Source organism: Triticum dicoccoides, chromosome 5B (genome assembly GCF_002162155.2).
Source record: "Triticum dicoccoides isolate Atlit2015 ecotype Zavitan chromosome 5B, WEW_v2.0, whole genome shotgun sequence".
Taxonomy (NCBI): Eukaryota; Viridiplantae; Streptophyta; class Magnoliopsida; order Poales; family Poaceae; genus Triticum; species Triticum dicoccoides.
The window spans coordinates 9,903,214-9,914,790 of NC_041389.1; the positions used below are offsets into that span (position 1 = coordinate 9,903,214).

Below are 11,577 nucleotides of genomic sequence, written 5' to 3' on the forward strand. Positions count from 1 at the left end.
TTGTTTTCGTGCCCATATTCGACAAGAAACTGTTCGAAACAACTTAGTGTTAGCAAACCAACACACGATTAAAGTTCAGGGACATTACAAACATTTAAGCACACAACTCATCCCACAAACTCATGCTGCAATCTCAGAAAAGAAATGGACACCAGATTCTATGGGCAGCTAATTCTGTGGTTGGTTTCTCAGAAACTGATTCTGGAGAAATGAAAGCTGAAAAGAACTGACCCTTGAGAGCGAGGCAAAAGAACTGCAATGTCAATCCTAGAAACGAAATCTGACCCTGGAATAAATTCAACATATCTTTTGTTGGCTTGCTATTTTTTCAATTTTTTTCATTGACGAAAAATTGTTCACTTGGTTTGACTACCATTCAGTTTGTTGAGATTACTGCTCATTCCTTTACACAACTATTAGAGAAAATACCTAACGAAGGATATGAGAGGGGAAGGATGTCATTGTTGATATAGTGACTAGAGAAGGTTATATGATCTAGATCCATCTATAAGCAATTTTGCACAATATATAGACATGACATTATTTCCAGTCTATGATCAAAAGTGGGCTTTCATACTCTGTTGTTGATTCCAAAGAATGCTCTCTGAGTGTTCTTCCAAATAAGAAAATATGTCATCCTCAATTCCTTTCCAGTAGATATCCTCAGGTAGCGATGGTTGTAATATCGTGTTACCCTGCCATATACTCAGGTAGTGATGTTAATAAGTAGCAATATACATTAACAAGCACTTTGTGTTAGATATTTGTCCTTTGTACAAGTTAAGCTTTGAAGTTTCATCTTATTCTCCCAATTTCAGAAATTTCAGTTTTATTTCACATAATTAGGCCAAATCATCTCTATCATAGGATTTGTTCATCTACAAGTTTATACTGTACATGTTAGAGCACAAAAACTTGAGTTGTATCTTCATAAATTGGAATATGCATGCCCCGACAGACGTATCTGTAATTACATTTTATTTCTATGTATGACTTCCGATTTTTTATTCTAACTACTTTCATGACTATGTATTGGGTTACCATGTGTTATTTTTGGTGTTGCTTACATCCAATTTCCTATTGCAAATCGTTTTTTCAGTTGAGTACAACAAATCTGTACTCCTAATAGGGGAGTTAGTAGTCTGTTACGCATGGTTTATTTTCGTCTCCATGGTTTATTTTCACCTCCGCCTCCCACCACCACCCTGCACGCTGGTGTTTTCAACCTCCCACTAAAAATCGAATCGATTAGTCCGACACTTCTTTTGGTTTTTTGTGCTCGCTTTGATAGGTGCCAATTCAATTCAATCACGTAAATATTACGTAATTAAGAAATTTAGCAATTACACCATATATGTGAGATAACCTTCCTAAAAGACAGACAGAAGGACATCAATTAGAGAGCAAATTAGTTCCATGCTTACATTAGATAGAACATCAATTACACTGCAACTCTGTGATTGCATTGACGCTATATATGGTATGATATTAATTTTAGGCTAAACATGTTGAGCGCTTATGGATCAATCTAGGTCGTTGGATTGATACTATTCGATGACCGAGATTAAATGGATATGCCTTTTGAGTCTTTTTATATCGCGAGAGGAAATTAATTCCATGCTTGTATGTGCATTTTCTTTGTTAGCCGTGGCAACGCACGGAAATTTAGCAAGTTCTCATAGGTTAACTCTAAAATATTGATTTTAATGATAGTTCTTTGGATTTGATATAGTCAAGTAAACCAAATTCTAATGGGTTCCCTTAAAATAAAAATTCTGCAACGGTTTGACTATTACCAGATGAACCAGTGAGGCGCGGTGGCATGCCTCGCACTACCTGCTAGATAAGCAAAGCACTCATCTTTATTTAGTTGCCATGGAAGCGATTAAATGGAAACAAATAAAGAATTTTTTAGAAAGCGAAACAAGAAGGTTCACTTGAGGAAGCAAATTAAAATTTTGGATTCAAGACGGCCGTTTACACAGCCATTCCATTTCGAAAGTACGGACTCTCACGCTTGAAATCTTTGTAGCAACTCCGCCATATGTACGACAGATCTCATGACAGGCGTATGATATGCGTTGATTTGAGGAAGGGGTTGTTTGAAAACAAATTAATCATAACTAATGCAAAATCCTGCGCGCAGGCTGTCTCACAAACTGCACATTTGACTGGAGCATTGCACGCTCCTGGTGAAAGCAATCGTATATTATTTTTTACCCGCAAAAAAAAGCAATCATATTTTTGGCCTAGATGTTTTTTGAAGGGAAAGCCTCATGACACTTCATTCATCTCGTGACAAGGTTACATCATAGAGTCGCCCTATGCCATCAGCGTTAACTACCCCAAATCTTTATCAATTAATACCAATAAGAGGAAGGTTACTATTAATTAGTATTATCAGCTCTATCTTCTCTAAAATACAAGTGATATATGCGGTAAGCCATAAACACAAACCAAAATGGTAGACATCAAAATATTTCCTAAATTGCATATCCAGGATATATTTCCATACTACTGATAACACTTGTGCTTCTCTATAAATCCACACTCTGAACTTGTAGACCGTGCATTGCTTTCTCTCATACAACCTAGCTAGACCAGATATTAAGCCCAAAGCTAGTGTTCTGCACTTCCACTTCTTGGCCGATCATGGCTTTCAAGATCACCGTCCTGGTATTTGCATTGGCGCGGCTCCTTACGTCTTTCGGTATGATTCTAAAAGATTTAATTTGTAGTTTCTGTAAGTACAATACCTCTTATCTTATAAGAAAACCTCCTTTTTCCCCTACGCATATAGATGTTGGTGCAAGCAGGGATTTGCATTGGGGCGGCCCCCCAGCCAGAGTTCCTGCCTGCGCCGCCCAGGCCTGTGCCGAGACATGCGTCGATAATGGCTATTGTGGCGGGATTTGTGACGAATCTGTCTGCAAGTGCGTCCTCTGCAGATCACTCGACGCTGTCGCTGAAAACATACAGTTCTAATCTATCTAAGGGGTGGATCAATAAACAAATAATCGATCCTCTCTACTCACAAAGAACACACTCCTTCCCTCCTTTCCAGCCTTTTTTTAATAATACATCCCTAGTCAGGATACTTTTTTTGTTAACTAACCATAAGAAAACTTTTAGCTTTGCAGGTACCTTAATTTTCCATAAGTACTTCTGTGGGAATTTCACCCCTACGGTAATCATTTTCCTATAGAGGGACCCCGCAGAAAACTTACGGTCATCATGAGGGTCCAGGAAACTTTATCTGCCCCTTCTTGCAAAGGTATTTCTTCACATCTTTTTTTAAGGCAATTCCATAACCCAAGAGTCTCCCCATATAGGGTTCTTCTAAATTTGAACCCATGCCACCCTTTTTGAATGGCCTCATCCACAGTTATATTGTGGTCAAAACATATGTCATACAATCTAGGGTAGGCATCTCTGAAAGGTTTATCATCTACCCAGGTGTCTTCCCAGAACCTAGTGTTCTTCCCATTCCCCACCTCTTTTTAAACAAATTTGTAGAAGATCTCTTTGATCTTTAACAAACTAGCCCAGAATTGGGAATCTCCAGGTTTCTTACTAACTGATGCCAGACAGCCACCTTTTTTGTACTTTTCATCCAGTACATCCTGCCAGAGACCTTCTTCTGTCTCCATTTTCCAGAACCACTTAGCAAGCAACACAATATTCATTACTTCCAAATTGAGTATCCCTAAAGCACCTATCTCTTTAGGCAGACAACATTCTTCCCATTTTACTAGGTGATATTTTTTAATATTTTCATCTTCCTGCCAAACCAACCTAGCCCTGAAGAAATCTGCTTTTTTGATAATCCCTTTGGGAACAGTATAGAAGGACATCATGAATAAGGGTATATTAGTCGGGCATGCTTGCGCCAGAGTAATTCTGCCAGCAATGGAACCCAACAGCTTCCCTTGCCAGCACCCACATCTCTTTTCAATTTTATCAGTCACACAATCCCAATGTGTGTTTCTAATTCTAGTTTCTGACACATGCATTCCCAGGTAGCTAATAGGTAGTTCCCCCATTTTACATGTTAGAATTTCTTGATATATCATTTGTTTATCTTTGGCCTTGCCAAACAGCAGCAATTCACTTTTGTGAAAATTAATTTTGAGCCCAGACATTTGTTCAAAAGCTCCTAAAATGAATTTGAGGTTTTTCACACTTTCCACCTCATCTTTGATCAGGAAGATGGTGTCATCAGCATACTGTAACATATTTATCCCTTTATCCTCTCCTTTTTTCAATCCCCCTTTGACAATATCATGTTTCAGAGCATTATTCATTAGAATGGCCAAGGCATCAGCAACCAAATCAAAAAGTAGAGGTGACATAGCATCTCCTTGTCTCAGACCTTTAAAAGTTTTAAAATATGGACCAATTTCATCATTCACTCTGACTCCAACATGTCCCCCTCTCATAGTCTCCATTACCCAGTCACACCATTTATCTGGAAATCCCTTCAAATTCAACATTTGAATCACAAAGGGTCATTTGATTTTATCACACGCCTTCTCAAAATCTACTTTGAAAATCAAAGCATCTTCTTTATTTTTCTGGAAAGAGTTCAAAGCTTCATGTAGTATAACCACCCCTTCCATTATATATCTACCCTTAATAAAGGTAGTCTGGGTTCTGGAGATCACAGGAGCCACACATCTGGCCAACCTATTCATCAGCACTTTAGTGATGATCTTAAAGCTAACATTTAATAGACATATGGGTCTAAATTTTTGAATTTGTTTAGCATCACTGGTTTTAGGGACCAATATAATTATAACATAATTAGGTCTGGCAATATTAATTTCCCCCTTTGCAAAGCTATCAACCAGAGCTTTCAGATCCCACTTGACCAACTCCCTAAAATCTTGATAAAAGTCAGCAGGGAACCCATCAGGGCCTGGACTTTTATTTCTTTTCATCCCAAAAACTAACTGATGAATTTCAGTTAGAGAGAAAGGGGCTAATAGCTCCTCTTTATCTTGTGTACTAATTTTGGTCATTTCCATCTCCCTCAGAGAGATATTAGACTCTTCAGGGTGTCCAAATAATTCTTTGTAAAATTTGGTTATATACTCCATTAGCATGTCATCTTCTTATATAATCCCTTCATCCTGTTCTAGAGAGACAATTCTACTTTTTCTTCTTCTCCCATTCACCTTAGCGTGATAGTATCTAGTGTTCCCATCCCCATATTTAATTTTTGTATCTTTATATCTCTGCAACCATTTCATCTCCTCTTGTAACATCACTCTTTTCAGTTGAGCTCTAAGCTCTTTCTGTTCAGTTCTGTCCACAGCAGTTAATCCCATTGTCTCAACTCTCTTATCTAGTTCATCTACTTCCCTAATAATTTCTAGTTTGATTTTCTTATACCAAGCATCCATGTTCTTATTCAAGCCCTTGGCTTTCTTTCTCAGTTTTCTCAATCTTAGTTGCCATCTTTCCAAGATATCTCCTATATATATCTCTCATTCCAAGTTTTATATACCAGCTCTTTGAACCCCTCTCTCAAGATCCAACCATTTTCATATCTGAATGTATATTTATGTTTGTATGTCTCCCCTGTATCTAAGAACAAAGGGGTGTGATCAGAAATTTCTCTAGCAAATGCTTGTAGTATGGTTAGTGGATATTTCTCCTCCCAAGCTGGGCACAGGAAAACCCTGTCTAGCTTCTCAAAAGTAGGATCTTCCTGGTTATTGGCCCAGGTGTATTTCCTGGTTATAGGTTTGTTTTTTTTCTTTCCCATTTCTAATGATGTTAAAATCCCCCCCCCCTCCCCCCACCAAGCAAGGCAGAGGGTTGTCATGATATAGTCTTGCAAGCTCAGCAAGAAAGCTAGCTTTTCCTTCCTTCTGCGCATCTCCATACACAGTCACCAAATTCCAGTGCATTTTAATATTTTTATCAAAAACTAGCACTCTCAAAAAATATTGTCCTTTTTCAATGGACTCAACATCAAACATATCATTGTTAATCCCAACTAAAATCCCTCCAGACATCCCTCTAGGGTTCCAATACCATTGGTAGTTTTTCCCTCCACACAAATCACTACAAGAGGACAAACCTTTTGTAACACCCTCTTGTGTTACTACAGGTCCAAAAGTGTGTTACTGGGCCATATAGTAACACAGTTTGAAATGTGTTCCATTAGACCGTGTTACTAAGTGGTGTCAACTGTCACACATAATAATTGTTACCATATGTTAAAAAAATGTGTTACAGTTGCATTATAGTAACATGTGTGTTATGTGTTACCGAACACACTGGTAACACACTTTTGTAATTATAGTAACACCGATAGTAACATATTTTGATAGACGTAGAACATCGGTGGTAACATGTTTATGTAACTATCGTAACACAACTGGTAACACATTTTTTAGCACCGGAACCCAACTAGTAACATAATATCCATGTATTGTAACACTATAATTATAGTTGTCAACTACTCTAGTAACAAATTTTGTAGCTATAGTAACACCATCAGTAACACTACTATGTCAATATGGTAACATAATTAATGTATTTGTTTTTTATTAGTAACCACAAAATTGGATACCCATTCTATGGAATATAAATTTATTTAATAAAATAAATGCAATTGCATAAATTGTTAATCATTTTATTATTATGCTTGGCAGCATATCAAAATGATATTTAAACTGAAGCAGTACACATACAGAAATTCGGACGAAGATATTTATTACGAATATAGAAGAGTGTATGATACATATGCATTACAATAAAGATACTGGTCATATAATTTTGAGGATAAAAAACACAACTATGGGGAATATTACACTGTCGCATTTGCATCAATTCGATGAAAGAGAAAGATCTTCTGGATGATATTACACTTTTAAATCTATCAATGTAAACTACAACTATTGGTAGCTAAAATCTTCAGATTTTATTTGCTTCTTGATCCAAGAATTCAACTGCAAATCAACCATCCTTCTCTCGAATCTGTAGAAGAAAATTGCACCTTAGATATGTGTGATTAAATGTACACAAATATGATTTCAGAATGTGGAAGGGAAGATTGTAACTTACAAAAGCTGAAGGCCAGGCAATTAAGTATCCTGAAGTGAAAGCCTCGCCAATTGTCTTGCAATCAGAAACTTCCCTTACCAACTCCTCATTATCAAGAATAGGTTCATCTATGCGCACAAGAGCAAATTCAGCACCTAACTCAATACCACCAGCCTTAGTTCTTGGATCAGTACTCCGAACAGTACCATATGCAACATTCCGCTTGTTGGGATATGTTGAAGTCTTTAAGACTACTTCGGAAGCAGCCTATATTATGATCAATATTAGAATTCTATGACATGATAATATAACTTGCATGAATAATATGAGATCTTTTTAATGTCAACCCACTAAGGTGCCCTAAGAAACTAAATAAACTGGACCCGGCAACGAAGTCTAATGCCCAAGGTCACCTCGCAAGCTCATGCTTGGTTAAATTTATCGTTTACTTGCATATAGCAGATTGAGCAAAAATTGTAATAAAATCCATTTTTCAAGCAGACATGATAATGAGGGTTTGGGTTGGTAATTTGGGTGCAGTAAACCATGCTACTTGGTGAATCTCTACCTTGATGGAAGAAGAACGCCCTCTTTTTGAGCGGTGTGGGTGTTCAGTTCTAGTCCTTTGCTGGTTCGGTCTCGAAACAGATTCACCCGTAATATTCCTCATTTCCCTCACCTACCAAGATACAATAATATTAGATGGAATGATATTCATACCTTGAAGCTACAGAAAGCTACAACTTCAAAACTCAAAAGGCACGAAAATTACCTCTAGCACAGAATCAATAACAAGGTCTTGTGGTGATGATGAATTTTGTTGAATTTGTAATTGGTTGACATCATGGTCGCCAACCTAGTTCCATGACACAACAATGGTAAGCAAGCAATTATTTTATATTCTATCTTTGTGACATGAGTAAGAGTAACTACAGGCATAACCTTTTCATGCGAACGTGATAAATTATTATCCTCAGGAATGTCATGTTGCATAGACGAGCGTGCCTCAACGGGTCCATTGCATTGGATTCTCTGCAAACTGAAATATTAATATGAAGGTTTCGAGTGACAAGCAATGATGTAGGCATTTATTAACATTACCTTTGTTTTACCAAGCAGTACTGGTGACCGAGAAATACCATTATCATTTGATTGGAGGTTTTCCTACAGAACTAACAAATCTGAGTAAACTATTGATAGAAATGCATGCAAAGGGTGGGATAAAGAAGTCCTTTACCTCTTCTATGCCATTATTGACATAGCCTTCTTTGTTATTCATATCTTTAATAATCTGGTCTTGCTTTTTTATATGCTCCTTCATCTTTGCTATTACCTCCCAAACGTCATGTTCAACTTCATATGGTGATCCATCAGTTGTAGTCATATTGATGTTCTTTAGATACCGTGGCGTCCGACCGTAGACTTGCTTAGGAGTTGGAAGCAAACCCATGCCATGCACTTGTCCAATCTTTTCTTTCCCTAACACTTCCTGCAGGGCATCACCTTCCCATGCGACTCTTCCATTCAAATTTTGTGCCAACTCTGGTCGTTCGGTTATTAGATTCTCCAATCGATCCTATAAGAAAAGAATCATGTATACACTAGTTAGATTGAACCATAACTTGATCCAGAGAACAATTAGACAATTTCTATATTAATTGCCTACTAGGCGCTTATTTCTATCTTTATTTTTAGCATCAGCATCGTCCTTCTTCTTGTGAGTTGCTAAATAAACCTTTGATCTGTGTGGTCGTTTCTTTTCAGGATCAGCTTGCCTCTACAAAACAGAAACAACACCCATATGACAAAAGAGACACAGGACAACACTTCAGGAATCAAGATTACTCACCATGTCTTCGCCCCAACAAGCATAACTCTTTGTGCCAGCATTATGTGAATCCTTCACGAGGGAACGACTAATTATGTTCTTCTCAGCAAGGGCCTGTTATGATGTAATCATATCGTAAATGCAACTTTTAAGATAAGCCCGAGAACTCACATTTAAATGTAAAACAGGAAAGTACAGTATCTCATTCATTACCCTTCCTTTTTTGGACTTCCAATATTTAACAAGCCCACGCCATTGATCGCCGTCCACATCTTCTGGACAGAGCTTATACAAAGCCTTTCGCTTGATGTTTGGATTTTTTTTCAATGGCGGGTTTGAAGAAAACATCTTTCAAACTAGACTTAAATTTCCTCCAGTCTCTTCCAATTGATTTGAGTGTCCATTTTTCACATGATCGAGGATACACGAACTTTGTCTGAAAGTACAAAATAATGAATGGATGTAAATAGACATGCAGACCACACTACATCTCATGTAGACAAATTAGATATAAATAGAAGGGCAGCAAATAACATATTTTGTTTTCTTGTTAATTGCGAAATACCTGTACGCACTGCAATCATTTATGTTTAGTGGGCAAAATCCTCCATTTCTAGCAACCGTGCCCAGAAACTTCCCCAAGATTGCACCTTCATCTCCTATAGGCTGGCTATCTTCATTGCATTTCACAACTATTCTCTGCCCCTTTGGCATGTTCCAGAAAATTGGCAAGCTCGTTCTCTTGCGCTTGCGTACTTCCTTGTCTACTACAAGATTAATTAAGAAAAGTACTAATGAAATGACGCCCGCCGATTATTCTTTCGATACTAAGCATATACAAGTTAATTAATAGAAGCACAAAATGTAATAGGTTGTTACCTTGATTGTGAACTTGACCCTCTTCATCGACCAATGCTTGTGATTCATGACCTTGTGGGAATTGCTCACCATTGTTGCAGTCTCCATCTTCATCGTCACGTTGGTCCGTAACCTGAATCACATTCAACCTTTTTGACCTACGTGGTGGTCCTGCAGAACAACCACACATCTTTTATTCCAATAATTACAACAGTACATACAGATATGTAATAAGCATGGTTCAAGAGGGATACTTTGCGGCCCTTGCGTAGTAAGTTGCCCTGCCCCTTCAGCAGAGACACCACCGTCCTGTAAGAGAACACTCTCATTTGGATGGTTAGATGGAGCAACATCAATTTGCTTGCTAGGCGGAGCAATATGATCGTCAGCCTTCTCCTTAGACACATACAGATGGACAGCTTTCACAATCTCAGGGTCGGACAACATTTTCGTCACAAGACCTTCATCATAAATGTGAACTAAGTAGGAGCTGCCTAGACGGTTTTTTTCGCATAGTACAGAAAGTCAATTGCCTGAAAGCCAACTTCTTCGATCATCAAGATTAAGTCGTAATACGAGACAACACGTCTCATCATGGATCTTTGTAAAATTTTGGCTTCCTGATTTGTATCTTCATAGTGCAGGTATATGGTCAACATGTCCGTCGCCATCCTAAGTTATATATAAAAATGTCATTTAAATCATTACAAGTAAAGCCAAATTAACTAATGACATAACAGGGACAATTTAATTTGCCAATAGACATGTGAATGGAGAGGGCAGAGAAGTACACAGTAGCACGTCAATACACTATCAGCTTATCATAACTTAAAACAGAGAGATGAGGTACAAGACCATGGGTCCAGCCACACCCACACTAAGATATAACGCTGTCGACATATGGATTCAGGACAGGTTTAAGTTGAAAAGTGTACAGGGCTTGATGATGTTCATTGCTTCCCTAAACAGAAGGGAAATTGAAAGTACATAGGATCATCAGGTGATGGTGCAAATCTTAAGCATTTTCTCTGTTCGTAATTTCAGTCATTTTTTATCCTAATGGTTCAATTTACGCAGGCGAAACTGTTACAGTAGATCGGCTGCATCGAATTGAAGAGCAGAGTTGGGTTTGATCATGATAGTCTTAGGGCATCAAAGAAAATGACAAAGGAGCCGAATGAGCCCAGATTTGTTTCGTGTGCCCAGATTGCAAACTAGACATGTTAAAAAGATTGGAGCGGGCGCAGCAAAGCGCGCCGTTTGCTTCTAGTTTCTCAAAAAGTCTGATCAAATTTAAACAATAGTCAATGGATCGATCTAGCAGAAGTGTAGAACACACACGTATATCAATGGATCGACCTGATTAGTGGATTAGGCATTGGCACATCACAAAACTATAGTCAGACACAACCTTATATGGTTTATGGGCTTTTCAACATATGTGATTGCTTAATTATTTGTCTACGTATGGGCTAATTATGCAATTAGCCACGGCCATTAGGCATCTACAGTACACACAGTGCTACGAATTGTTGAGGGAGCGAGCGATTGGCAGGGGAATCCCTGCTGGCCGTTCCCTATCCCCGCCCCTGCATCACTACAGTGGTGTTTCACCTAGCATACCTCAGAGAATTCGTAGCAATCAGATCAGGGAAGGGTGGCTTTCAGATCCATACCAGCCACGAGATCGTACTCCTTCAGGATGTAGGTGGCGGAGCTGAAGACCGACGAAGCCGTCGCCGCAGCAATCCAAACGGCGCCGGGACAGATCGAGGTAGCGGCGCCGATGCAGGTCGAGGAAGCGGCAGATCCTACGGGGGTTGAGAGATGGGGGT

At 38.5% G+C, this 11,577-nt stretch overlaps 1 protein-coding gene and 1 long non-coding RNA gene across 2 annotated transcripts; both read right to left on the bottom strand.

Moving 5' to 3' along the window:
• Window positions 1-7,549: 7,549 nt before the first annotated feature.
• LOC119308876 lies at window positions 7,550-8,627 on the bottom strand. The gene is made up of 5 exons (XM_037585038.1): window positions 8,294-8,627; window positions 8,158-8,220; window positions 7,999-8,088; window positions 7,829-7,912; window positions 7,550-7,735 (listed from the first exon to the last, which is right to left on the bottom strand). The coding sequence occupies exons 1-5, from the start codon at window positions 8,504-8,506 to the stop codon at window positions 7,550-7,552; spliced, it is 636 nt and encodes a 211-aa protein (XP_037440935.1). The 5' UTR covers window positions 8,507-8,627.
• Window positions 8,628-8,733: 106 nt separating this feature from the next.
• LOC119306895 lies at window positions 8,734-9,146 on the bottom strand. Its single transcript, XR_005149072.1, has 3 exons — window positions 9,098-9,146; window positions 8,906-8,998; window positions 8,734-8,833 (listed from the first exon to the last, which is right to left on the bottom strand). It is a non-coding gene; the product is annotated as an uncharacterized LOC119306895 (long non-coding RNA).
• Between the last annotated feature and the right edge of the window lie 2,431 nt (window positions 9,147-11,577).

What these genes read in the sequence shown, in the direction of transcription:
- LOC119308876 (XM_037585038.1), bottom strand. Translation starts at nt 8,506, where the DNA reads ATGGGTTTGCTTCCAACTCCTAAGCAAGTCTACGGTCGGACGCCACGG. An exon ending in TCAATAATGGCATAGAAGAG is followed by an intron (nt 8,221 to 8,293) that starts GTAAAGGACTTC and finishes TTAGTTCTGTAG; the next exon opens with GAAAACCTCCAATCAAATGA. An exon ending in TATCACGTTCGCATGAAAAG is followed by an intron (nt 7,913 to 7,998) that starts GTTATGCCTGTA and finishes TCATGGAACTAG; the next exon opens with GTTGGCGACCATGATGTCAA.